This window comes from Stylophora pistillata, chromosome 8, assembly GCF_964205215.1.
Source record: "Stylophora pistillata chromosome 8, jaStyPist1.2, whole genome shotgun sequence".
Taxonomy (NCBI): domain Eukaryota; kingdom Metazoa; phylum Cnidaria; class Anthozoa; order Scleractinia; family Pocilloporidae; genus Stylophora; species Stylophora pistillata.
The window spans coordinates 28,710,148-28,732,671 of record NC_142526.1 but is presented as its reverse complement, the minus strand read 5'-3'; the positions used below and the strand labels follow the sequence as shown (position 1 = coordinate 28,732,671).

The 22,524-nt window shown below is 36.6% G+C and overlaps 5 protein-coding genes across 10 annotated transcripts in view; 3 read left to right on the top strand and 2 right to left on the bottom strand.

Moving 5' to 3' along the window:
* Nucleotides 1–390, top strand: part of LOC111324276 (interleukin-1 receptor-associated kinase 1-binding protein 1) — a 1,841-nt gene extending 1,451 nt beyond the window's left edge. The window contains exon 3 of the mRNA XM_022927798.2: nucleotides 36–390. Coding sequence (XP_022783533.2) covers nucleotides 36–309 — 274 coding nt within the window. The 3' untranslated portion in view covers nucleotides 310–390. The remainder of the gene's footprint in view (nucleotides 1–35) is intronic.
* LOC111324294 (protein jagunal homolog 1) lies at nucleotides 375–2,132 on the bottom strand. The gene is made up of 2 exons (XM_022927817.2): nucleotides 1,871–2,132; nucleotides 375–1,171 (listed from the first exon to the last, which is right to left on the bottom strand). The coding sequence occupies exons 1-2, from the start codon at nucleotides 2,050–2,052 to the stop codon at nucleotides 820–822; spliced, it is 534 nt and encodes a 177-aa protein (XP_022783552.2). The 5' UTR covers nucleotides 2,053–2,132; the 3' UTR covers nucleotides 375–819.
* A 76-nt stretch (nucleotides 2,133–2,208) lies between these two features.
* On the top strand, nucleotides 2,209–10,228 carry LOC111324253 (uncharacterized). 5 transcript variants are annotated; one of them, XR_015990337.1, is made up of 6 exons: nucleotides 2,209–3,929; nucleotides 4,268–4,456; nucleotides 4,543–4,767; nucleotides 5,767–5,977; nucleotides 7,743–7,891; nucleotides 9,498–10,228. XR_015990337.1 is itself a non-coding variant. In XM_088729441.1 (6 exons), the coding sequence occupies exons 1-5, from the start codon at nucleotides 2,256–2,258 to the stop codon at nucleotides 6,829–6,831; spliced, it is 2,307 nt and encodes a 768-aa protein (XP_088585567.1). In that variant the 5' UTR covers nucleotides 2,209–2,255; the 3' UTR covers nucleotides 6,832–6,866; nucleotides 7,740–7,868. The 5 variants fall into 5 exon arrangements, 3 of the variants coding, with proteins under 3 accessions (XP_088585567.1, XP_088585566.1, XP_022783500.2); XR_002694254.2 differs by having other exon boundaries at nucleotides 7,740–7,891; XM_088729441.1 differs by lacking the exon at nucleotides 9,498–10,228 and adding an exon at nucleotides 6,824–6,866 and having other exon boundaries at nucleotides 7,740–7,868.
* A 756-nt stretch (nucleotides 10,229–10,984) lies between these two features.
* Nucleotides 10,985–15,053, bottom strand: LOC111324284 (ras-related protein Rab-39B). 2 transcript variants are annotated; one of them, XM_022927807.2, is made up of 3 exons: nucleotides 14,961–15,053; nucleotides 14,386–14,678; nucleotides 10,985–12,925 (listed from the first exon to the last, which is right to left on the bottom strand). In XM_022927807.2, the coding sequence occupies exons 2-3, from the start codon at nucleotides 14,576–14,578 to the stop codon at nucleotides 12,411–12,413; spliced, it is 708 nt and encodes a 235-aa protein (XP_022783542.2). In that variant the 5' UTR covers nucleotides 14,579–14,678; nucleotides 14,961–15,053; the 3' UTR covers nucleotides 10,985–12,410. The 2 variants fall into 2 exon arrangements, with proteins under 2 accessions (XP_022783542.2, XP_088585585.1); XM_088729459.1 differs by having other exon boundaries at nucleotides 14,824–15,015.
* A 12-nt stretch (nucleotides 15,054–15,065) lies between these two features.
* Nucleotides 15,066–21,365, top strand: LOC111322787 (solute carrier family 35 member F1-like). Its single transcript, XM_088729452.1, has 7 exons — nucleotides 15,066–15,162; nucleotides 16,413–16,710; nucleotides 17,425–17,584; nucleotides 19,164–19,320; nucleotides 19,553–19,605; nucleotides 19,789–19,943; nucleotides 20,816–21,365. The coding sequence occupies exons 1-7, from the start codon at nucleotides 15,098–15,100 to the stop codon at nucleotides 21,032–21,034; spliced, it is 1,107 nt and encodes a 368-aa protein (XP_088585578.1). The 5' UTR covers nucleotides 15,066–15,097; the 3' UTR covers nucleotides 21,035–21,365.
* The last annotated feature ends 1,159 nt before the right edge of the window (nucleotides 21,366–22,524 follow it).

The window sequence follows — 22,524 nt, the reverse complement described above, 5'->3', positions numbered from 1 at the left end:
ACTTTTTCAATGGTTTGTTTATCATTTTGCTTCAGACGACAAGCCTGTGTTTGTGCAGTCAGAAATGCAAAGAACAAAGCTTTAGAAGTTGTTCAAATCCTCAATCAATCACTTGGACCACCAATGCTGATAAAAGAGGAGCATTATGAAGAATATGTGGGAAACAATAAAGAGATCTCACTTGAAAATAAGGACATGGAACACCTGACTTTTCAAGAGAAGGTTGCTTTAGCAACAGTTACAGTCACTATCAAGATCTTTGCTATATTTGAGATAAAAGAAAAAATGAAAGTGCATAAACAGAAGTGAAACATCTGATGCCAGACAGAAAACTGAAGGATGTTTGTATATATATATCATGACTAGAAAATAAAGTATTTTTGATTTTTACTTCAGTCTAATCAGAATATTTTAACTAAACAACAGATAGAATTGACACATATTTGAAGAGTATAATTTGCAGAAATCATTACATTCACAAATCTCTCCTTACATTTGTTTTATCCTCCATTTCTACACTCTTTGAATAGACCTGAAATAAGTCTACAGGTAACAAGTTCAGTATTTGATCCAGTGGTGTGCTTAGCATGAAATAATAGTGTGACTATTGTTACAAGTGAATCCCTGTAACACTTAGATTTCATAGAAAATCCATAAGTTCTAGAATGCCAACATTGGACAGGAATTTTGACAGCTTTTGTCAATTGATGTCATAATCAGTTTTTTTAAATTTAATCATACCATCCAGTTCTTAAAAGAATAGTTCCATTCTCTCTGATCTTTCAGCAGCCTTCTAACTATGTTAAGATTTGTGATTCATTATGAGGTCTTTTTCTCTCCCTTGGAACTCCATGCAGTAATGAGCTTGTTTGCATAATATAAGCTGATTCCATGAAATTGAATCAGGAAAGCTGACAGTGCCATTTTCATTGGTGCATTCTGCCATTCCTGGGTAGCTGGTGCTCTCCCCTGACTAACATTGTAGAAGATTTCTTGAACTATGACACAGGCACCAAACACTAACGGACCAACTCCAATAAGTAAAGTTCCAAATGCATAAACATAAAGTTGTTTGGTATTGTTCTTTGGGAGGCTTAAAAACCCTACAATTGTAGGTAGAGCACTTAATAACCAGACCAACTGCCAAAGCTTTGTTTGATCTTTTACCATTCTGTGAATCAAATGAATGACTAACTCAGTTTACAATCTTGAAGGTGTTTGACCTCTCAACACTTAAAATTCCAAGGTATAATTCACAATTCTCTATTCTAGCTGCGATGCCTTTGTTACAATCCCTTTGTTACAATCCCTAAATGCCCAATTACATGCCATGGAATTTGTTCTTTTACCTCATTAAAGACTAATCTCTTCTTTTAACTGTCTTAAGAGTACCTCATTAAAGATTAACCAAGTGGATTTCAAAGCATTTCACATTATCTCTACTTACTACCCAAGGGGGCACGACATCAACACCATTTAATTGACAAGATGAACCTCATTAAGTTTTAATAAGTTGGAGAGATTTCTCTATATTCTATAAACAAAATCCTAGTCTCAAAGGTTATCTATTGTTTTGCCAATGTTTTCTTTCATCTAAACGCGCACTATATGCATAATGAGATATGGGGTTATATGGAAAGCTTTCCCTAGTAGGGTGGATGATCTAACCACATCGTGGGCTGAAATAATAATAATAAAAAATCACCGACAAAAATAAAAAAAACTTAAATAACTGCTTCCATTACTGCAATACCAACTAATTTTAATCCCGCTGTTATCTTTTGAAGAACCATTAGCTGGTCATATTTTAATGGATGTACGTTTTCGTTTAGCTTCACAATCGTGACTGGACCGATAATTTTCTTCGTACCCATTGTAAGCAGCAGCAATCCAGCTTCCAGCAGCGACGATCAGAAATAGATGGAGACAAAGACAAGCTTTCAATTTTCCCTTCCAAAGAACGCTCTCTTTGTAATGTGAAGCTACACGCTGTCTGTGGCTAAAATCTGAGCCATCAGTTCCAGAAGCCCTAGGTCCATCTCGTGAAGCCATGATTGCTTTAAATAGCTTAATGGTAAAGCAAAATACCTTTCAACTGAACTTGCAAAGTTTTGTATGAGCCTCTGAAAGCAAATTCGTTCCCAGAGCCTTCGATGGACGTTGAGTCAATTTCGGTCAGCGGCTTCGCTTCAGAGGTATGCGTTCCGTCCGTTCTGAAGTGGCTCAAAAATTATATAATTGATTTTGCCTAAGTGATGAGTTTTGTGTCAGACGAACTTGCAAATGTTTTAAAATCGGTGTACAGGATGGAGGAGGGTGGTGAAAATAACAGCGATGAGGATTCTTCTTCTAAGGTAGACAAAAAGAATGAGGAGGTTTTAAAAGAGAAACGCTCTAGAAAACATAAGCACAAGAAACACTCCAAGTCGAAGTCAAAGGACAAGAAAAAGCATAAAAAACGAAAACGCAAGTCAAGATCAAGATCACGTTCACTGTCTCGATCGAGATCACGGACACCAGACGAAATTGAAATCGATTTTGTTCTTGAGAAAGAAAAAAATCTTGACACCGAAGAAAAGGAGGGTGAGCCTGCGTTACAGTATGGCACTAGTGGTTCTGGTAACGTTGTTCACTCAGCACAGACTAACTGCGATGAAAAACCTTCTATCCAGGATGTTCATGGATCCAAAACTTTGGATTCCAAAGAAGAAAAGCTAGAGAGTTCTATGAAAGGTATCACTTCCAGAAACGACAAAAGTGACATGATTTTGGCTCCAGTTGCTGCAGAAATAGACGTGAAAAGAATTTGTGGCAGTAATCGTCCAAGGAGTGCTGCAAAAGAGTTGAAAAATAAAAAGAGCAATTCATCCTCCAGGAGTAAGTCAAAGTCACCAGATTCTGAATTGTCCGGAAATGACAATGAGAGAGACTCAAGATCTCATTCCAGTGTCAGAGAGACTAGAAGAAAGTCCAGTCCACGATCAAGTTCCAAGCAATCAGCAAAGAAGTCTAGGTCACGGTCACACTCAAGAAAAAAATCATCTAAAAAGAAATCAAGGTCGCGGTCACATTCAAGGAGTAAAACATCCAAAAAGAGATCAAGGTCAAGGTCAAACTCAAAAGGGAATCACCGCAAAAGGACTGTATCCAAGTCAAGATCACGTTCATATTCATACAACAGTAGGTCAAGGTCTAGGTCTCCAAGACGAAGGAAAAGATCATTCTCTAGATCAGGAAGACATAAAAGATCACCCTCCAGGTCACGCCATAAATCTCCCGTACTTAAAAGTTTAAGACAATTTTCTCCACCTTCCTGGAAAAGAAATGTAGGATCTCTCAGGAGGCAAAGGTCAAGATCACACTCTAGATCTGGTAGGTCACCTCCAAGGAGAAGGAGTTCTCTAAGAAGGAGACTGTCACGTTCAAGATCAAAAGGAAGAAGGTCACACTCTAGATCAAGAACTCAAACCCCAAGGAAGAGATCACGATCCTTTTCTAGGGATAGGAGACACAAAAGATCCAGGTCAAGGTCAAGCTCAGGAGGAAGAGGTCAAAGGTCAACATCCAGAGACAGAAGGAGGAATAGGAGTACTAGATCTCAGTCAAAATCAAAGGAAAAAACACAACCAAGCAATCCTTCATCAGTGTCTAATGTACCAGTAACAGATAAAATATCTACTTTGATTAACAAACCAGTCGCAACTGATCTTTCTGCACAGCAGACAAAAGTTGCTCAGAGGGCTGGAGGGAAAACTATTGCTGAACTTACTGCTTTTTGTAAAAAGCTACAGGATGAAAAGGATAGTGTAAACAGTGGTAACACAAGTGTGATAACTCTAAAAAAGGAAGAAGATTCTCAGCCAGTAGCACACCATCCATTTTTGATAAAAGAAAAACCAGATATCACAATACCACCTGTCATCTTTCCAGTAAGTTGATAAAAGCAATGCATGTTTACCATTAAAACTATGCTTCAGTTCTAGATATAATGCACATAACTGATTCAATGTGGCTCTCTATGCTTGTCTTCAGTGATAAAGACTTTAATTTAAACTTAGCATCATCATGGAGTGCTCACTAAGAGAGATAACAGGCCTTGGGGCTGGGGTGGGGTGGGGGGTTACCTATAGTGCGTAAGTATCTGGTAAAGGAGAAACAGTACTCCATTCACATTTCTATTATGTAAATAGGTATAATTTCTGGGAGCAACCAGGTATTAGATGGTTGTGAGATGTTATCTTTTCTAATCTTCTTCTTCTTCTTCCAGGTGAACAAGCCCATGATCCCAATAGTAGGGTCATCCAAACCACTGCAGGAGCAGTTTCCTGTGTCAAGTGGAAATAAACATAGAGAAAAAGAAGATGTCAGTGATGGGGCTGAAATGGTTACCAACACAGATGGCACGGCAATTCAGACACAACCAAAAGTAGAAGTGTTTCCTCAACCTTCTGATGAGGTATATAGTTGATGTTTTTGTTTCCTTTAGTTTCATGTTGTCTGTACAGACTATGTGGGAAATATTCTATTTTTCTCCTCTTTCAGAAACTGGACATCAGTAACCTTGTTGCTAAGCGAATGGATGCGCAACGTCGGCTGCAGACAGACCCTAATGACATTGAAGCACTGTTGGTTCTTCAGGAGATTCAAATGAAGATGCAGAATTGGTGTCAATCAAATGTTAAGCCAGGCCAGTTTACTGGAGAGCTTGTGAAGAATCTTTTGCCAAAGGAAGATTTGCAGGGAGGCTTCCAGGCATGGGCTAAAAAGGTAGATTTCTTTGTGTCTGCATGTACTTTTGATCTTTTTAAAACCCTAACATTTCTAAATTGTGTTAGGTTCAATCAAAATTGGACAGAGGATATCTTTATGACCAACATATTAAAGAAAATACGTATGATGTACGATCCTCGCAGTAGAGAGCACTATTTATGCAATAGCGAAAATCAGACCTGAAAAAAAGAAAATCAAATATTAAAGAAAATCCTAACCTGTACACATTCAAAAAGGAGGATGTTACCATAATTTCCATCCATTTACCCGCAGGTAATCTGTTGATTTTGCCTAAACACGTGCCACTGCACATAATAGGGAGATGCGGGTTATGTGACAATTTTGAAATCTACTGGTAGATTGCGGTTCCACCTCTCAAATGAATTTTATTGTATTAAGAGTGCCATAAAGTGGCATGAAAACATGATGCCGACTCGAGTTTATTTCACACACAATTAGTTGCGTGATGAACAGATTTTTATCGGCACGCTTGTACACAAAACCTTGATGGTGACAAAAATAATCCAAGGGTATCCGGAGCATCAGTAACAAATTTCCAGTTAACAGTAAGTTGAGCTGAAGAGAATTTTCCCGTTTTAAGGGACTTATTAAGCCTAGTAGAACTGGAGATATCAATTTTTTTGAGAAATCAACAATTTGACATGGCGTTGAACAATTGCTCGCACAAAATGTGGCCACGAATTCGCATTCTGTCGAGTGTGAAAGGCTATGAACTCTAGAGCCTTTATGTACAAATTTTCTTTTTGCTTTTAAGGTGCGGGTTATCCACCAGTGTGGGTAATCTGTTGACTTTTTTTATCACCATATGCAATAATTGGCCGGTGCGGGTAAACAACTGTGCGGGTAAATGGCTGGAAATTACGGTAGCTTTGAAATGACTCTTTTTGTTGTACATGCAGGTGTCCACCAATAAATGCTATTTTGAATACTATACCTGTTGTATCTGGTGGCTCTGATATTGAACTGTCATTGTAGGACATGTTCCACAACCTCACACCAGTTTCTGGCGGTATTGGAATGAAACTTCTCCAAAAGATGGGTTGGAAACCTGGACAAGTAATTGGCAAAAGAGGGGAAGGTTATGCTGAACCCATTGCTCTCACTGTCAAAATTGATAGGAAGGGTCTCAGTGCTGGAAAGGAAAAGGCCACCAAGAAAAGTGCTCCGACAGTTCTGGACCTACAAGGTGATTTGCGCTCACTGTTTTTTTACTTACTTGTGATATCACCTTATTGTTGTGTGAGCATCATGATAATCGTTAAGAAATTTTTTTAAAAATAAATGGTTTTTTTGGAGAGTATAAAAATGGTACATGTAAAAGGGAAAGAAGTTCTCAAAGTGGTTTGAAGTTCATACTTATTTTCTCTCTCCAAGTTTGACATTTACATCTTGACTCCTGGCAAATTGCTGCAGCTGTCACTGACCTTTATACTGTTGTCTCCATACAGTAAAAACCCGCAAGTAAGAACCTACATTTTTAGGAGTTAGCCTAAACAGGTTCTTATATAATGGTACTGAACAAAATTTTAGGCTATTTAGGTTCTTATTCTTGGAGAAAAACACACCTGCATAACAAGTTCGTAATTGTCCTATATTTTGTAACTACATATTTTGCACTCACTTTTCTTAAGAAAATCATGTTTTACAGCAATGGCAATCTAGTTTTTCTTCGATTATGATTACAGTAAATAATTTCAGTGTACCTGTAATGTACTATATGATTTTAGAAAATAAGAACCTATTTAAATTTTCTTAGGCTAAATAGGTTCTTGTTTATAGGGGGTATAAATGGCAAATTTTAGGCTAACAGGTTCTTAATTTTTAGGTTCTTACTTGCGGGTTTTGACTGTATGTGTTGTTATTGACAATCCAAGTGTTTCCCCTTTCAATTTATGGCCAAAGGCTGGAGTATATGAGCCATGGGGGAAAAAATAAAGGATTCATATTATTCTGTATGGACTGTGAAGACAAGTTAAATGAGATATTTCTTGTATCGCCAATGTGTGGTGTGTGTTGGAAATTTCATTTGTAGATGTGTAAAATGGCTTCAAGTGACTGACATTGGTCAAAAGTAGGTTAGTCTAGCTCATTACAACTCTTGCAGTTGACTTAACTTTCAACAGGTTCCCATTACCCAGCATTTTTTTTCTGTTGGGGGGAAGGGGGAGGAGCTTTTGTCAGAGAGAGCAATAATTGTTATGAATAAAATTATTAGGTAACAATACCATGTATAGTTTCAATTTGAGTGCTTTGTTCAAGAGGCATTGGAATTTGAATTGCTTGTTGACCAACCAAATTGTGAGGTTATTTCTGCATATGTTTCTCAGTCCATACATGCTCTCTATGTGTAGCTGTCTTTTATTTCTTTGATTTTGTTTGGAAATCTTCCTTTATACCTCATCTTTTTTTTTTTTCCCATATCCCTTGTAAGAAATATCATCACAATTGCATAATCTCAAAGCATATTTCTGTTATGTTTTTCTCTCCTCTACATCTTTCTTTGGGTTTTTTCTATAAAGTCATATCATTCAATAGAGTGGCAACTTCTTGTTTGAAAATTCTGACAACAGTGATAAATTGAGAATTGGAGTTTACAACTCATTTATAATTAGATTATATTGTTAAAAAAAAAAAAAGAAAATAAAGAACACCTTCTGTAATCATGGGTCCAGGCATTCAATCAAATGCTAGTCAAAGATTTGAATTTACATGCGAGGCTGTGACATTTTGCAGACTATAACTATATCCATGCTTGTTACTTGGTGATAGCAACTTTTGCTCCTTTTCTGATTTTGTCACTGTTGTTCTACAAGCAGTATATTGTTTACCCAGCTCATGCATATTAAAGATTTCAATACTGGTCACAGATTTTTGACATACAGCATAGAATGGCCCAGTGAATTGTGCCATTCTATGCTGATGCATGGAAACAAATAAATTTTTCCCAGCAGTAAAAGGCATCAACCCCTTTGAAATGAAGCCTGCATACAAGCAATTCAATTTGCAATGCCTCTTGATCCGATGTTGAGAATTTTAGCAACACAAGGAGATTGTACCATCAAATGATGATCACACGAAGACTTATTTATGATGAAGTCAGGTAAATATGATTGGGTGTGTTTTGTGGCTGGATACCTTCATTCTTGAACAAGTCCTAACTGAATTTCAGAACTTTTTTTTGAAACTGTTCTGAGTTTTTAGAATGTGTTGACTCACTAGACAGTATAATGCACAAATGAGTAACTCCATTTACATGCCTTTTGGTCTTTTTACTTTCTCACATCCAATTTATACAGATGAAACAATTTTGTATTTTCCATGATTTGCTAATAGTATTGCTTTGGCAAATCATGTGTTATATACACAAATCAGAAGATGTATTTTTAATAAGTCAGCATAATCCTCCTAAAAAGTTAATACCATAACATTATATGATGCAAGTTTTTTCCATGATTGTAGAAAAAGGCATTTGATCTTTAAAATCAAATTAGAAAGGCATGAATTGAATCCATTTCTCACTCTGTCACCATTATCCTTTTAAAAGACATTTAAGAACTTCTTGTCTCAAATAAAGTAGGCCAGTTCTGAAATTCAAATTATAGGGTTCATTAATGAACATTCTTAACGCAAAATCACCCCAGTAGTCCTTTCCAAAAATGGAGAGAGTGCCAGAGAAATCATTGTCAACATTGACTTTTTCAACGAAAGGGTTTCACACAAATTAAAGATAGTGGCCTGTTTTCATGGATCAGAAGATGAATCTGTTTGAATCTAATTTTCCAGCTCCTTTGATACATGATGATCCCAGTTATCTTGGATACCTCTTCCAAAAGAACATAGGGGCTAGCTAATCTTAATCTTTAATCATGGTAATACTCAATCACAGGTTCCAGGGATCAAGCCTCTAAATTATATATTTTCACCTTCCATTATTTACAATTTAAAGGAGTTTTTTTTAACAGTACAAATTTGATACTCCTGCAGTAAAATTTCAACTCAAAATAATATCTTGCTTTCCAATGAGATAATAACATTTGATACTTGAGCAAAATTCAGTTGATGATCACTTTTTCTTCAGTTCTCTCTTCATTTTTGAAATGGACTTTAATGGAAGGTAACTATCCACCAATACAGCACAGGTTAGCAAAGCTTCAAGGCATTGTTCCTCTTTTATTGTTCAGGGTCAATACAGGCCTTTTGCAAGGGTAAGTGTATTATTTTGCTCAGTGGCTGTTTTGGTGGATAAACATCTTTCTTTCAGTAGTGTCTTGAACACTGTTTCTTACACAGGAATTGTGGCAGGGGTTAAAGCTGTAGACAATATTAAACAAATGATCTCATAAGCTGGGGACAAAACTACATATTTCAGTTTCAATATAATCAAAAAACAGGCTAAACCTTGGCAGTGTTCTGTGTTGCATCAGTGTTGAAGTATGCTTCTCCTAACCTGTTAGTTGGCCTTCTTGTGACATGAATAGATCAATTGTACATTAACAGTGAGGCTGTCAATTGGTTGTGCCAGAGACAGACTGTTGCTTGGCCTGTTTTTTATATTGTCATCTCTAATCCTTGTCTTGCATTTTTTGGAGGTCCACTCTAGAATAGCTTTATCAAAGCCCATAGATGCCACATTTTGTTGAAGTGATGTTCATGTTTCCACATGCCTTTTTCTCATATTAAATACTTTTTTTGATCTTACTTTGCAGGAAAGCACCCTGTGTCTGCCCTGGCTGAGTACTGCAGTAAAAGGAAATGGCAACTGCCTGACTACACTTTAGTCTTTGATCATGGCCCTGCACACCACAAACAGTTTCTGTTTAAAGTTTTAGTGAACAGTGTAGAGTACCAGCCTGCAGTGGTGTGTGGAAACAAGAAACAGGCTAAAGCACAGGCAGCTATTTTTGCACTGAAAGGTCTTGGCCTCATTCCTGAAGATGCTGAAATATCTGCAGTATAATGCAGGTTTTTTACATACATGTATGAGGTGATGGGTGGGTTCCTCTCACTAGAGAATTTTCCACGATTGCTTTTTGTTTTCAACAGGACCAAACATGTGTAGATGTTGTAAAGCTGTTCTCAGTTACACCACCTGTTTAATCACATTTATTTGTCAGTATTATTTTCGTAGTTGCTTATTTTTCACCTGTGTTCATCAGAACCAAAGCCTTGACCATTGTTAGTTTGCTTTCAACTTAAATTCTGTCAAACTAAAAGTTGAAAGACTTTTTGTCACTTTTCTCTTCATCCCAAAATCCTTGAGTTCACTTTCACATCTACTTGTGAGGTTAAAACTGTGAGTTTCAGCTGAGAAAACAAAATGGCTATTATAGAAGAATGTTTGCAAGTTGTTCAGACGAGCCTCTTCTTAAATCTTACACTGTTTGCTGGAAGTAATTATTCTTGGTGAAAAATTATAAAGGTAGTGTATATTAATGAGTATGTGATTTCCTTGTCCAATTTTCTTTGTTGACCACTGCACTATTATTTGTTTTCCTTAATTAAGCCTTTGTCCATGACAGTTTTATCTTGGAATAACAATATATCCTCTTGTCCCCTGAAAAAGACTTTGTTCTTTCACCCCAATTACAAGGTAATGAAACAGGCATAACTTTCTCACTCAATTTTGATTAGCTTAGACAATAGGGACCTTAAGCAACCACGATGGCAACAGCAACAAGGACGTAGAAAACCAAGAGATCTAATTGGCAGAACAATAGCTCAGTACATTAGCTTTGTACATTTCTTAGCCGTCCTATGCAAAACAATGTGTAATCGCCAAAATTTGCATCATCTGCAAGCCAAAATGATGGCAAATACTTTAATTTCCATTTGGAACTCAATGCTACTTTTATACGTCATACTGAAGTTGAGCTGTGCGCCGTATGAGACAATAAGCTCATGCAGCTATTTTTGAAATTCTAGCTAAGAGTAGAAATTCATTTTTTAAGTGAAGTCTTCCTTGGCATTGCCGTCCTGACTACTTAAGGTCCCTAATAGCTCACTCCTCCAGCTTGCCAGGAGCTCTTGCATACACCAACAATCTGCTGGAACATATATGTACCTAGTGGTGGGGATATGGTTTAGTTTCTTATCCAAGAACCCTGCCTGGGCTACAGTGTACTTTAAAAAAGGCTGTCCACTCAAATAGGTGTCCCTCTTATTTCATGTTAGAACAAAATGACAAGAAAACAACTTGGGGAAAGGTGTGTTTGTTTTTAATTGAAGAAACCTCATAATAACTAGATCTGCCTGTTTTCTTAAAAAATGAGTAAAAAAATTAATCATAAGCTCTACATTTCACACTCATTTATAAATAAAACCAAACCTGCTCATGAAAAGTTACGAAGTAACATAAAATAGTAGGAAACCACCTGAATCAACAAAATAAAAACTTCTTGACTTATACACAATTAAAAAGTATTGCAAATGACATCTTCTCTCTCTAGCTAATAACCTTAAGTTGACATTCTTATCCAAAACACCCCCAAATTTTTTTACTAGCACTAAACAACAGTAAAATTGGCAAAAACTTAACCTTTTTTAGCATCAGAAAAAACTACTGTCCTTGTTGCTACACTTCACACATTTTAGTTAGGTTATAATCTACTCTGGCTGACTTTTAAAGGTCATAAGTGAGGAAATACCCCATAACATCCCCTTAAAAATGCTATCAGTCAGTGTAATTGTTGATCATGTAATCTAAAAAGTGAGAGTGGTAAAGGAGAGGACTTTAGTTGGTGACAGTTGCTGATGACACAACGACAAAGTAGAAGTCATCATCAGAATTAATTGAAAATTTGATGATGCCAAAATAGTTACTGTAATAGTCCTTTACAGGACTTTCTCACTCACAAAACTATATGATCAACCTTTATCCTGCGTTTAAACTATCTACTGTGTGAGTCCAATATATGTTTTAATACCAAGTAATGGCAGGTTTAACGTTACCACTCCAGCTCTTTAATAGATATCTAACACAATTCTAGTTCCTTACCCACAAATAAATGTTTCCCTATCAAACAATATCTGATGAGTGGCAAAATTGTAAACATCTAGTACCTCCAGAACCCACTCTAGTTTCTGAAGGTGTTCTCACAGGTGTCAAGAAATGGAAGAAAATGTTTCATGGCCTTAAAACAAGAGTAGAGTGGTGTTTTAAATCCTTTACAGTAAAACCACATGACTTTGGCCAAGGGTATGCTTGCAGAACAATGGACTATTTACCTATCAAGTAATCTTATTGCTACCTGGGTCAGACCGACATAACTTGCAACACTTCCCACAGCATTTACATTTGGTGACAGCAAGTACACTCAGTGAAATTATCTGTCAACATGTTACTTAGCTTTAACAAATGCTAAGTTCATTCCAAACAGAAGACACACAAGAACCCATAACAAAGAAAAATGAAGAATATGAGCAACAAAATTTTCCCCTAGCTGATTACAGAGTAGGGTTTTATGTTGGGTAAATTTTGTTTCTAGAAAGAACATAGTTGATGTCAAATATTTTTAGCTCAATCAGAGTAAAATTCTAGATGTTCACTATTGGGATATGTTTAGTTTTGTTTAGAAGGTCAATTTCATTTTCTCCTGGTATGTATGAAAAAAAAAAAAACATCAACCCGTGCAGCACCTTTTGGACTCCTGATGATGTTCCAGTAAGTCTTCTGCTGAAATAGCATGTCCAATACCCAGCACATCTGTAGGGCGCATAGGTAGTGCCTTAATCCCATCCCAGCCATCTCTCAGTCCCAGGTCTCCTCTCTCCATGCGTTTATGCACTTCCTCAGTCACTCTGAAAAAAGCTTCCTCAATATTGCATAAAACCTTAGCTGATGTCTCAATAAACATCATGTTGTTTGCTTCTGCAAATCGTTCTCCTTCCTCTGTGGAAACTTTTCTCATTGATTCTTTGTCAATTTTATGACCTACCAACATAAAGACAACATCACTTTCCTCTACACAATTCTTTGCCTCTGTATACCAGTCTTTGATGTTAAGGAATGATTCTCTGTTAGTGATATCATAAACAATCAAGCATCCAACAGTGTTTCTATAGTATGAGTATGTGATGGCACGAAATCTCTCCTGTCCTGCTGTGTCCCAAATCTGCAACTTTATCCTGACATCAGCTGAAGAACACAAAACAGAAAATCAACAAATTGTATCACCTGATAAATTACAGTAGCTACTGTGAAATAGAGCTGGTCAATACCTCAAGCCTAACTCTTTACCACACTGTGTCATAACAGAGTGCAGTTGCCAGGGCAACTTGTTTTTCCTTATTGGTGACTTGAAAAACTGTCCATAAAGCTTTGAACAGCCATGCACCTCTGATAACTGATAATTAAGCCTTTTGGCATCCAGTGATTCTTCTAGGAGCACAACTTTTAGAGCTTGTAGCTTATTATGTAAAAATCTACAAATAATGGGGGGTAAATGTATTGAATGACAAGTCCCAAACTTCTCACAAAGAGACAATTCTCCTTCCACACTTGAGTACATCATGATCACAAGTGCTATGTATTTTAGGTGTACTTAGAATAATTGGCTTAAGTCAGATCAATATTAAGCATGCTCTTAAACTGTCTTACTGACTTGCATGTGACTGTCCATCAAAAATATAAAAATATCATGACAGGACAGAAACCATGCACACTGTAAGTACCTCTCATTCTCCCTCACAAATCCTCAGAGAGTGTTCTCAGGATTTACAAGGGAGGGAGGTCCTTACAGTGAGCAAGGTTTCCATCCTGTCATGATATGGAAGGCTGTACTTATTACATGTAATAATCATGTTTGAAATACAGCACCAGTGAATTGTAAATTAACCAATAATAAAATACATAAGCCATGAAATCCTGGAAAACATTTCCCAATTTATAAACATTACAATAATTTCTCAGCACAGCATCTAAACTAAGCAAAAATCATTTTAACCTAAATTAATCAGTTGAAGATGCATTTGAGGCAATATCTGATAATATGGCCTGCGTAAAATGTGACTATTTAAAAAACCTGTTCGATTTCAGTTAAACCACTTAACCCGAACAGTTGATATAGGCATTACTAATGTAAATATTTCCTAATTAGAGTTCCCAAATTAGCGAGTATAAATGTATGAATTTTTTCCTCCCAGGGTCCAACAGGTGACGGCTAATCATTTTGAATAAGGATGTAAAAGCAGAGTTATTAATTCAAATTAGCTCCCGTAAAACCTACTTAAGACACATTTGCAGCGGTTGAATGCAAATCTAAGGTGGATATTAAAACGTTCAACTTGGTAAAATTAAACAAGGCATATAATCTTCATACTTAAACAAGAATTAAACGAACGCCATCCGCCGAAATGCAGTCGCGGCAAACGATCGAGAATTAATCAGAATCCTCATTACTTTAAAAAAATATGTAGTTGTACCTAGTACCACACGCGAGAAAGCAACAAAACATTTCCTACAACAGGAAAAGAATTAGCGACGACATGCTAAGAATGGTTACATTATAAGTAAAACAACTGATAGTTAATATTTCTCAAGGAAAAAATTCGACACGCAACATGACAAACGCTAGGTAAAATGATAAAAAAACTCACATGTAAGCATTACAACCCTGACATGGAAATCCACACCGACTGTTGGGTCCGAATTTTCGATGAATTGACCTTCCGTAAACTGCCGCAAAAGCGAGGATTTCCCAACAGTGCTGTCGCCGATTAAAATAATTCTGAACTGGTAAAAATATTTTGGCTTGAAGCGAGCCGCGTCTGCAGATCTTTGACGACTCATCTTCAGATTTAAACGATCCTTAGCACCTTGAAGAATTTAATATTATGTGGCAATATGCATATTCAAACTGGCCATAGGCAAATCGTTTTCTGTGAAAATTCTGCAACGAAAATAACACAAAATGATTTAATACATTATCCTTAAGTAAAAATCAACTTCCTAAAACTAAAATCAAGCACAAAACAAGATATATGTAAGGTAAGAACGAGTTCACTGTGTGAATTGCTAATAAATCAATGTCAGACCTCTACTGGAAAATGTTGAAGTGATACATCGTAAAACGTTAAACGTGGATATATTACAGCTGCCGAAAAGGCAGCATTATCAAAAATTATCCTCTGAAATTGTTTCCCTTGGAAAAAACGTGGGAAACATCGCATACCTTGGAAAGTGAAACCATACGAAATATTATTACGCTTCGATGATAATAACTCTTCCGTCAAGAGTTGCTTCACCAAAACAACCTCGCATGCAGTTATTCCTAATTTGGACATCATATCCATAAAAAGAATTTACAAGATGGCGGACGAACAGTGTGAACGCACAGTTGGTATCCGTCCCTTTTTTCAGCGAATTTTCACGCGGTAAGCGCACTTTTGATGTTAAAGTTACTTCCGTGATTTTGTTTATTGAAAATTTTCCAGAACATAGCGTTAATAAGGAGGAAAGACTGAAGAAAACAGTGTCAGGGACATGAAGGACATCCCTGTTTAACACTGTTCTAATATAATTATAATATTTTTGCCCGCTTGATTGTAGTTCTTAGATCTCATGAGAAGGATTGATGTCTTGACTGAGGTTTCAACAACTTGAGCCAAATTTATTCTAAGAATTAAGAGAAAAATTGTCTGGCAATATAATTACATGATATTCTGTAGACCTAGATGGGAGATGACAAAACACGGAGCCCAACTCCATGTTTATGAAGTATTTTATTTGACCAATACTTTTTTTAGGGGTACTCTATAGGGTACTCCATGGAGTAGGGCTTTGCATTTTGTCATCTCCCAACCTAAATGACATAACAAGCTAATTAAGAATTATTCCACAAGCACGCGTTGGATATGAGATGGTAAATAGCCAACGAGGCCTGTAGCGCCGAGTTGGCTCTAATCATCTCATATCCAACAAGAGTGAGTGGAATAATTGTTTTATTAAAAACGTTAAATTAAATTATTAAATTTTATTACATTTTTAGCTCCCTTTTAATTTTAAGCTGATGTGTACGCTTACCATAGTTGTAGATTATGGTATATTGGCTCATATTCCATAATGGCTAAGCCAATAAAAAGTCTTGAATTGCATTATCCAATGATCCAGTTTTTAATAATTTGTTTTATCAATTGCGTTGATATAGTAAATAGGCCATTTTACAGTTCTGAACTTAGTTGCCAAGCCTTTGATTCAGAGTGAGGCTGAAGGTGACCTTGTTGTGATAGAGACCTGTATCTACTTAGCATGATAACCAAGTGATTTACATTTGAAAGGCAGCAAGGTTTGTATCATAACAAGGTCAACCCTAGCCTCACTCCCATTCAAAGGCTTGGCAACCAAGCACACGACTGTAAACTGGACTATTGGCCACTGTCAAGAGTTTAATTTCTAAGCTGATGTTTTGAGCATTAGCCCTTTGTTAGAGTGAAACATGATGGTTGTGAGTGGTCAGTTTCAATCTGTTGGCAGTTGTTAAAAACGGCCACCATATCATATGAATTAAAGGAATTATTCATGACATTGTACACAAGAAAACAGTCAACAGAACAACTGGACCCTACCATTTAATCACAACCAACTGATGTTACTTGAGTTTTGATCACTGTCTCCTCCACTTTAGGAAATTCCTTGCAATTCTTGCCTTGGGTCAGTTATTGTCATGGCTTGTTTGTGGGACTGGTGTATTTAGTCAGCTCCTGGCTTCTGATTATAACGTTGAGATTCCGACAACACAAAGTTTCCTGAACTATTTATTATTGGGACTTATACACACAACAGCGCTGGCCTGTCATCCTATTGAATTTAAAAAGAGACTTATTGAAACAGGATGGAAATATTTTTTAATTTCACTCTGTGATGTGGAGGCAAATTATTTGGTTGTAAAAGCTTATCAGTATACAAATTTAACCAGCATTCAGGTGAGCCATGGTAAAAAAATTATAAAATTGCACATAAATATTAGGTAGTGACAAAGGACATACCGGTAATTGTTTTGATAGTTTTTTTTGCAAGCAAACTTGTTATTTCAGTCATCATTGTTGAATAAACCTATTAGGCATTTAGGTATACGTAGGGAAAAAAAACAGTACCAATAGAGTTACTGAGCACTGAGTTTATCTTATTTGAAAGTACCTGCTCCTGCATCAATGGTAAAGTTACCAGCAAGGCTTACCTTCTCTTTCTTAGCGCTAAGTTTTAAGGAGTATTGCTTCTCCTCCAACCCCACTCAATTATGTCAGTCCAGTACAAGTCACTGCCCCTTCCCCCTCCCCCCTCCCCCTTCCCCCTTCCCCTTTTCCCTTCCCCCTCCCCGTACCCCTTTCCCCTTTTCCCCATCCCTTTTCCCCCTTTCCCCTTCTCCTCTTCCCCCCTTTCCCACAGCCTCTCACACTTCACCAACGTTCATTTATACCCAGGCTTGAACAAGGGTTATTGAGAGTTGAGTGTCTTTTTCAGGAACATGACACCCCAGATTGAGCTCAAACCTGGATCCCTCCTTCTGTGTACATCATGCTGAACATTGAAGTCTCTGTTTCTTCTTCCTTTAAAATGAAAAATGGTTTGATAAGCTTATTTCTTTGGCTTGATCACAGATTTTTTCAAGTTGATCAATTGACTCTTTTTTTTTACAGGTCCTAGACTGTTTCTCCCTAGTATCAGTTTTAGTTTTATCTTGGATATTCTTAAAAGTACGTTATCAGTTTGTCCATTACTCTGGTGTACTCATCTGTTTGGCTGGCATTGCTTGTCTTGTTATAGCAGATTACTTTGGCTCTCGCTATTATGGTCCTGGTACGTAAAAGTCAGGGATAAAAACTTCAATTTATATTGATTAGCTTAATAACAGTCATAAAGGCTGATAGTTTCTAAAGAAACTGTTTGGGGCTGCGTCGGTGGGGGTAACGAAATAATTTGGATATATCAACAAAGTTGAAATGTTAAATTGGCCACCATACGGTGGCCAATTTACCATTTCAACTTTGTTGATATATTCAATTTATTTAACGATTACAAAAGCTAACGCTTCAAGCGTTAGGCCTTCATCGGAGCGAATGATTTTTTTAACGGTGGTAACCCGCTTAAACGACAGAAACAGGGTAACCACGTTTATCGAAAAACTCTGGCACATTGACTCTGATTTGTGGTAGAAATCAGAGTCATCACTACATAAACGACGAAGTCTTAGAAACTGAGAAAAAGGAATGGAATTCTTAATGTGAGATTGATGCGAAGATGAATATAACAAGTAATTATGCGAGTCTTTAGGTTTGTAATATACACTAGTGCATAAACCGTTGCCTTCAATTGAAACTTTGGTGTCTAAAAAGGATAAAGAATTGTCAGAAATTTCCCAGGTATATTTCAGAGCCGGGTGAAAAGAATTGACTGCGGTTATGAATTGAGTGAGCTCCTCTCTGGTAGAGGAGGTAGCGCCGATACAGTTGTCGATGTAGTGACCGTAGAGTTCAGGTTTGGAGCCGTTGTATTGGCTGAAAAATTGATGTTCGACAAAACCTGCAAAAAGATTGGCATAGCTAGGTCCCATTTTGGTGCTCATGGCTACACCATTGGTTTGTTTGAAGTTGTTTCCAAATGAAAACAATTGAGTGTGAGCAGTAGTTCGGCTAAGGGTAGTAGTGTTTCAGATTTAGGTTCCTTAACAGTACGTTGATCAAAAAAATGTTTAAGGGCCAGAAGGCCTTCACCATTAGGAATGACAGTGTAAAGAGATGTAATAACAGTCAGATTGCCACTTTCAATCCCACAAGTGATCGTTTGATAAATTCCCTTACTTTGTACTCTTAATATACGTTTAATCAGAGAGGTGATAAATTTCAAGTATCATCACTTAAAAGTTATTGTTTTGAAGAAACACCATGACTGGGCGAGTAGAAAAAAATAATCATTTGGGAGTATAAACTCTCTAATCTTAGGGTTAAATAAGAAATTAGTGGGCAGGCTTTTTGAATAGGTTTGGGTTTGTGCCTCTCTCTGATTTGGCCAGAAGTTCACTGAATTGCAGTGCTGATGATAGTGCTATCTGTGTGTCTCTAATTTGTTAATTCTTCTCGTCCATCATTCCTTCAATTTCTCTCCAATTGTTTTGTTTTTCCTCTCCTTGCAGAAGGTAAAATTATTTGTTTGGCTTAGTATAATTTGTTTGCATGCATTTTCATTTGGTTTTTGGTGAAAGTTTCAGGGGAATCTTTTAAGCAATGAACTCAAATTCATGATGTTATTTTATATTATACATTATATTGATGTTTCTAGTCAATATTATTCAGATTCTAAAGTTGTATCAACTGCTTAAATGTAACTTATTCAGAGATGTTCTTTAATTGATGATTTTTTTAATATTGTTCCTTGACAGGTAATAATCAAGCCATAGGGGATGTTTTGGTGTTATGTGGAGCTATTATGTATGGAATTTCTAATGTTGCAGAGGAATTTGTGGTGAAGAACTTTAGTAGAGTTGAATTTCTTGGCATGATTGGACTCTTTGGGAGTATTATCTCAGCGATTCAGATGTGAGTTTGATGTCATGAATTAATGATGATTGTCTTTTTATAACATGTGAAATTGTCGCTTCTAGTTACCAGCTCTGGATTGCTAAGGTGCCAACCATTTTTTTTTTGGGGGGGGGAGACTAAGGCCTCAAAGTGAATCTGACGTTTTTTTCTGTATATGCCACACTTACATTTGTTGACGTAGTCAGCATTAATTTCACATTTCCATTTAGTGTCTTTTTTATCTCATCAGGGTAATTCTTGAAAGACATAAATTGTCAGCAATTGAGTGGGACTATAAAATTGGTTTGTTGAAGGAGCTTTCTTAAACTTCTTGTCTTTTGCAATGCTTCTATTAAATTCATAAAAAAATGAAATGTTATGGAATAATATTTAGCATCAAATATTTCCTTTGCACTCTACTGCTGTAGATTACTTAGCATTTGAATGTTGGTATTGAATTGATTGAGCTCTTAAATTCCCTTTTAGTTTTGTACTTCATTGGCTTTGGACTTTGTTTGTTTCTGCTATATAACCTGGTACCTGTTACTATGAAAGCCAGCAGTGCCACAGTTGTAAATTTGTCTTTACTGACGGCAGACTTTTACAGCTTACTCTGTGGATTATTTCTGTTCCATTACAAGGTGAGTGACACAACCCTTAATCAGCAAATAATCAGCGAACAGCCCATTTACTTTGCCAAAGAATACAAAAATGTAGTTGCAGGGTATAAGCAAAGTAAGAGCTGTAGGGGATTACCAAACATGAATGCATGGAGGAAGAGGGTGAAGGTGGCAAAAAACATTTTTTTGTCATGCTCTGGACTCACTCCATACTCTACAATCGCTTCATGCTTAATTGTTGAATGGTAAAATGGCTGTAAAAAAGAAAAATGGCTGCAAAATTTATTAGTCAAGGATGGCTGTGGATGACTAACCTTCCACCTCCTGTACATTTCCCTGTATATTATTCAGGGAAATCCAAGTGTTTGATATAAGGTTAGCCTCTGTTGCTGACAGTTTATTTTCATCGTTAGCCCTTTCGCTCCGACCAAGGACTAACGCTCGAAACGTCAGCTTTTGTAATCGTTACGGTGGCCAATTTACCATTTCAACCTTTGTTGATATATCCAAATTATTCTCATCATATGTTTGCTTGGTAAAGTATGGATTTTGTAAGTAGATGAAATGAATGGATAAGTAGAGGATGATGCCAACCAGAATCAAATGTGTTGGGTGCATTTACTTGATATTATTAGGGAAAAAATTATGAAAAGAGTTGAAAAAGTTCTGAGATGAAGTGGTTGAAAAGAGCTGCTAATTTATTTAAAGTGAAATGATAAATAGAGAAAGGTATAGCCAAAAATACATGCAATAAAGGAAGAGGCTATAGGGAGCAGTTACTTGAAATAACATATTATGAATCTGGAGGGATGTCAAGAGCGCTTTTATCAATATGAGCAGTTCATTAGAGAAAACAATATTACTACAGAATTCTCACAATGTTTTTGTTTCAGTTCTCTGCTCTGTACCTTGGATCTTTAGTATTAATAATATTGGGTGTCATTGTTTACAACCTGAAACCCACACCAAGTCATCCAAGTTCTTCTGTTACCCAGTCCCTCTCCTACAGCCAACTAGAAGAAGACTCTCAACAAACAGATGACAACTCATCGTCATCATCATGGTGTTGTCAAGAATCACAAACTGCTTACGTCGACACTGACAATGTCTAAAACCAAATTATTGGCAACCAAGATCTTATTTGTTAATATTTAATATATGAAATTTTATATGTATAATTCATTTAAAGTGTTTTAGTGTAGATGAATCGAAAACGGTGGGGTTAACTTTTTCTTTTTTAATTAATGTCAAGGTTATGTTCCAAACTTCTTACCTTCTTTATAGCGTCGCACAGCTTTTAATAAACCACGAAAGTTGTGGAATTGTACATAGATCATTTTCCAGGCTTTGAAAAGTGATGGACCATCATCAAAATTGATGTTTATTTTGAGAACTCTAACACAAGATATACTTTGATAAAATAAATTTTTAAGTTTCACGTCAGTCTGGAAACAACCTCTTGTCGTCGTCGTTGATTAATAAGGGAAACATCAACCGGCGTATAGGCACGTTCAATACATAATAGATTCTTCAGTCTGTACACGTCAAACTGTCATGCATACATGCTACGTCAAATACCATACTTATACGATTTAGTTTGATAAAATGGCTTTGTCCTCTTTGTTTCAAATTATGCAGATCACTTTGCTTCATTAATAAGTCAGTGTAGGACTTCCAGAAAATTCAAAATAAAATATGGTTTATCAAACGATTGGCTAGGATAGAGAGAAACCGCCAATCCGTAAGAGTGTCCAATCTCACCACAACCGTAAACGCCTAAAACTCTCAGATATATTTCCGTCTTTATCAGACTTCCGTTTTTGATTCATTTGCAACCACAACTTTTCTTTGCGTCAGTTTTTTTTCTGATATTTTTTCTCAAAACTTCGCCGCTCAAAGAGCACCGATCAATGGTTGAATCGTAAACACGTTTTAGTTATTTTCATGACTTGACGAATTCCTGCAGTTGATATTAGTTCATACACTTCAGGCTAATAATTCTGAAAAGTCAGCTTTGTTGATCAATAATGAAGCAGCATTTCGCTGAGCATCTTTTATACCCAACTGAGTCGTTGAAAGCCAATGACTAATATATGGATAATATATTAACATAGACCATTAGTTCGTCAAAGGTCGCTGATGTTGAAGATTTTGGCCTTTTACTAACTTCACCAGGAAAATTTAACAAACCAATTATCTTTTGTAAAAAGCTGCTCATTTCACATAAGGAAGTACTTGATCACTCACGGAAATTCGGATGGGCGTACTGAATTCTTACAGTTACCAGTTCAACTCAATCAAGAGCCGTATCGTATACGGGTTTTTTTTTCCCTTTTATTTCATTATTAAATGGTCTTTAACTAGATCGACTGCCTAACAAGAAGAAACCACCACACCTAAAAGTCATTAGAAACGCATGATCAACAAAAAATGTTTCTAATGAAGTACGACAAACAATGCGTTAGTTCATTGTCACTGCATTGCTCAAACTCATTCTTGGAACAGCAAGGTAACAAAGCGGTAACCTTGAAGGGGGGGGGGGGAGAGGAACGGGTCAGTTTTAGAACAGTTGACGAAGGTCGCTTCATCGAGACCGTCGTTC

Bases quoted from the DNA above. Each gene is read 5' to 3' on its own strand.
- LOC111324294 (XM_022927817.2), bottom strand. From the start codon at position 2,052: ATGGCTTCACGAGATGGACCTAGGGCTTCTGGAACTGATGGCTCAGAT. The intron at 1,172-1,870 runs GTACGAAGAAAA...TTTGATTCACAG, and splicing joins ATTGCTGCTGCTTACAATGG to AATGGTAAAAGATCAAACAA.
- LOC111322787 (XM_088729452.1), top strand. From the start codon at position 15,098: ATGGCGGACGAACAGTGTGAACGCACAGTTGGTATCCGTCCCTTTTTT. The intron at 15,163-16,412 runs GTAAGCGCACTT...CCTCCACTTTAG, and splicing joins TTTCAGCGAATTTTCACGCG to GAAATTCCTTGCAATTCTTG. The intron at 17,585-19,163 runs GTACGTAAAAGT...GTTCCTTGACAG, and splicing joins CTCTCGCTATTATGGTCCTG to GTAATAATCAAGCCATAGGG.
- LOC111324253 (XM_022927765.2), top strand. From the start codon at position 2,256: ATGAGTTTTGTGTCAGACGAACTTGCAAATGTTTTAAAATCGGTGTAC. The intron at 4,457-4,542 runs GTATATAGTTGA...CTCCTCTTTCAG, and splicing joins TTCCTCAACCTTCTGATGAG to AAACTGGACATCAGTAACCT. The intron at 4,768-5,766 runs GTAGATTTCTTT...CTGTCATTGTAG, and splicing joins TCCAGGCATGGGCTAAAAAG to GACATGTTCCACAACCTCAC.
- LOC111324284 (XM_022927807.2), bottom strand. From the start codon at position 14,578: ATGAGTCGTCAAAGATCTGCAGACGCGGCTCGCTTCAAGCCAAAATAT. The intron at 12,926-14,385 runs GTGAGTTTTTTT...TGTGTTCTTCAG, and splicing joins CAGGGTTGTAATGCTTACAT to CTGATGTCAGGATAAAGTTG.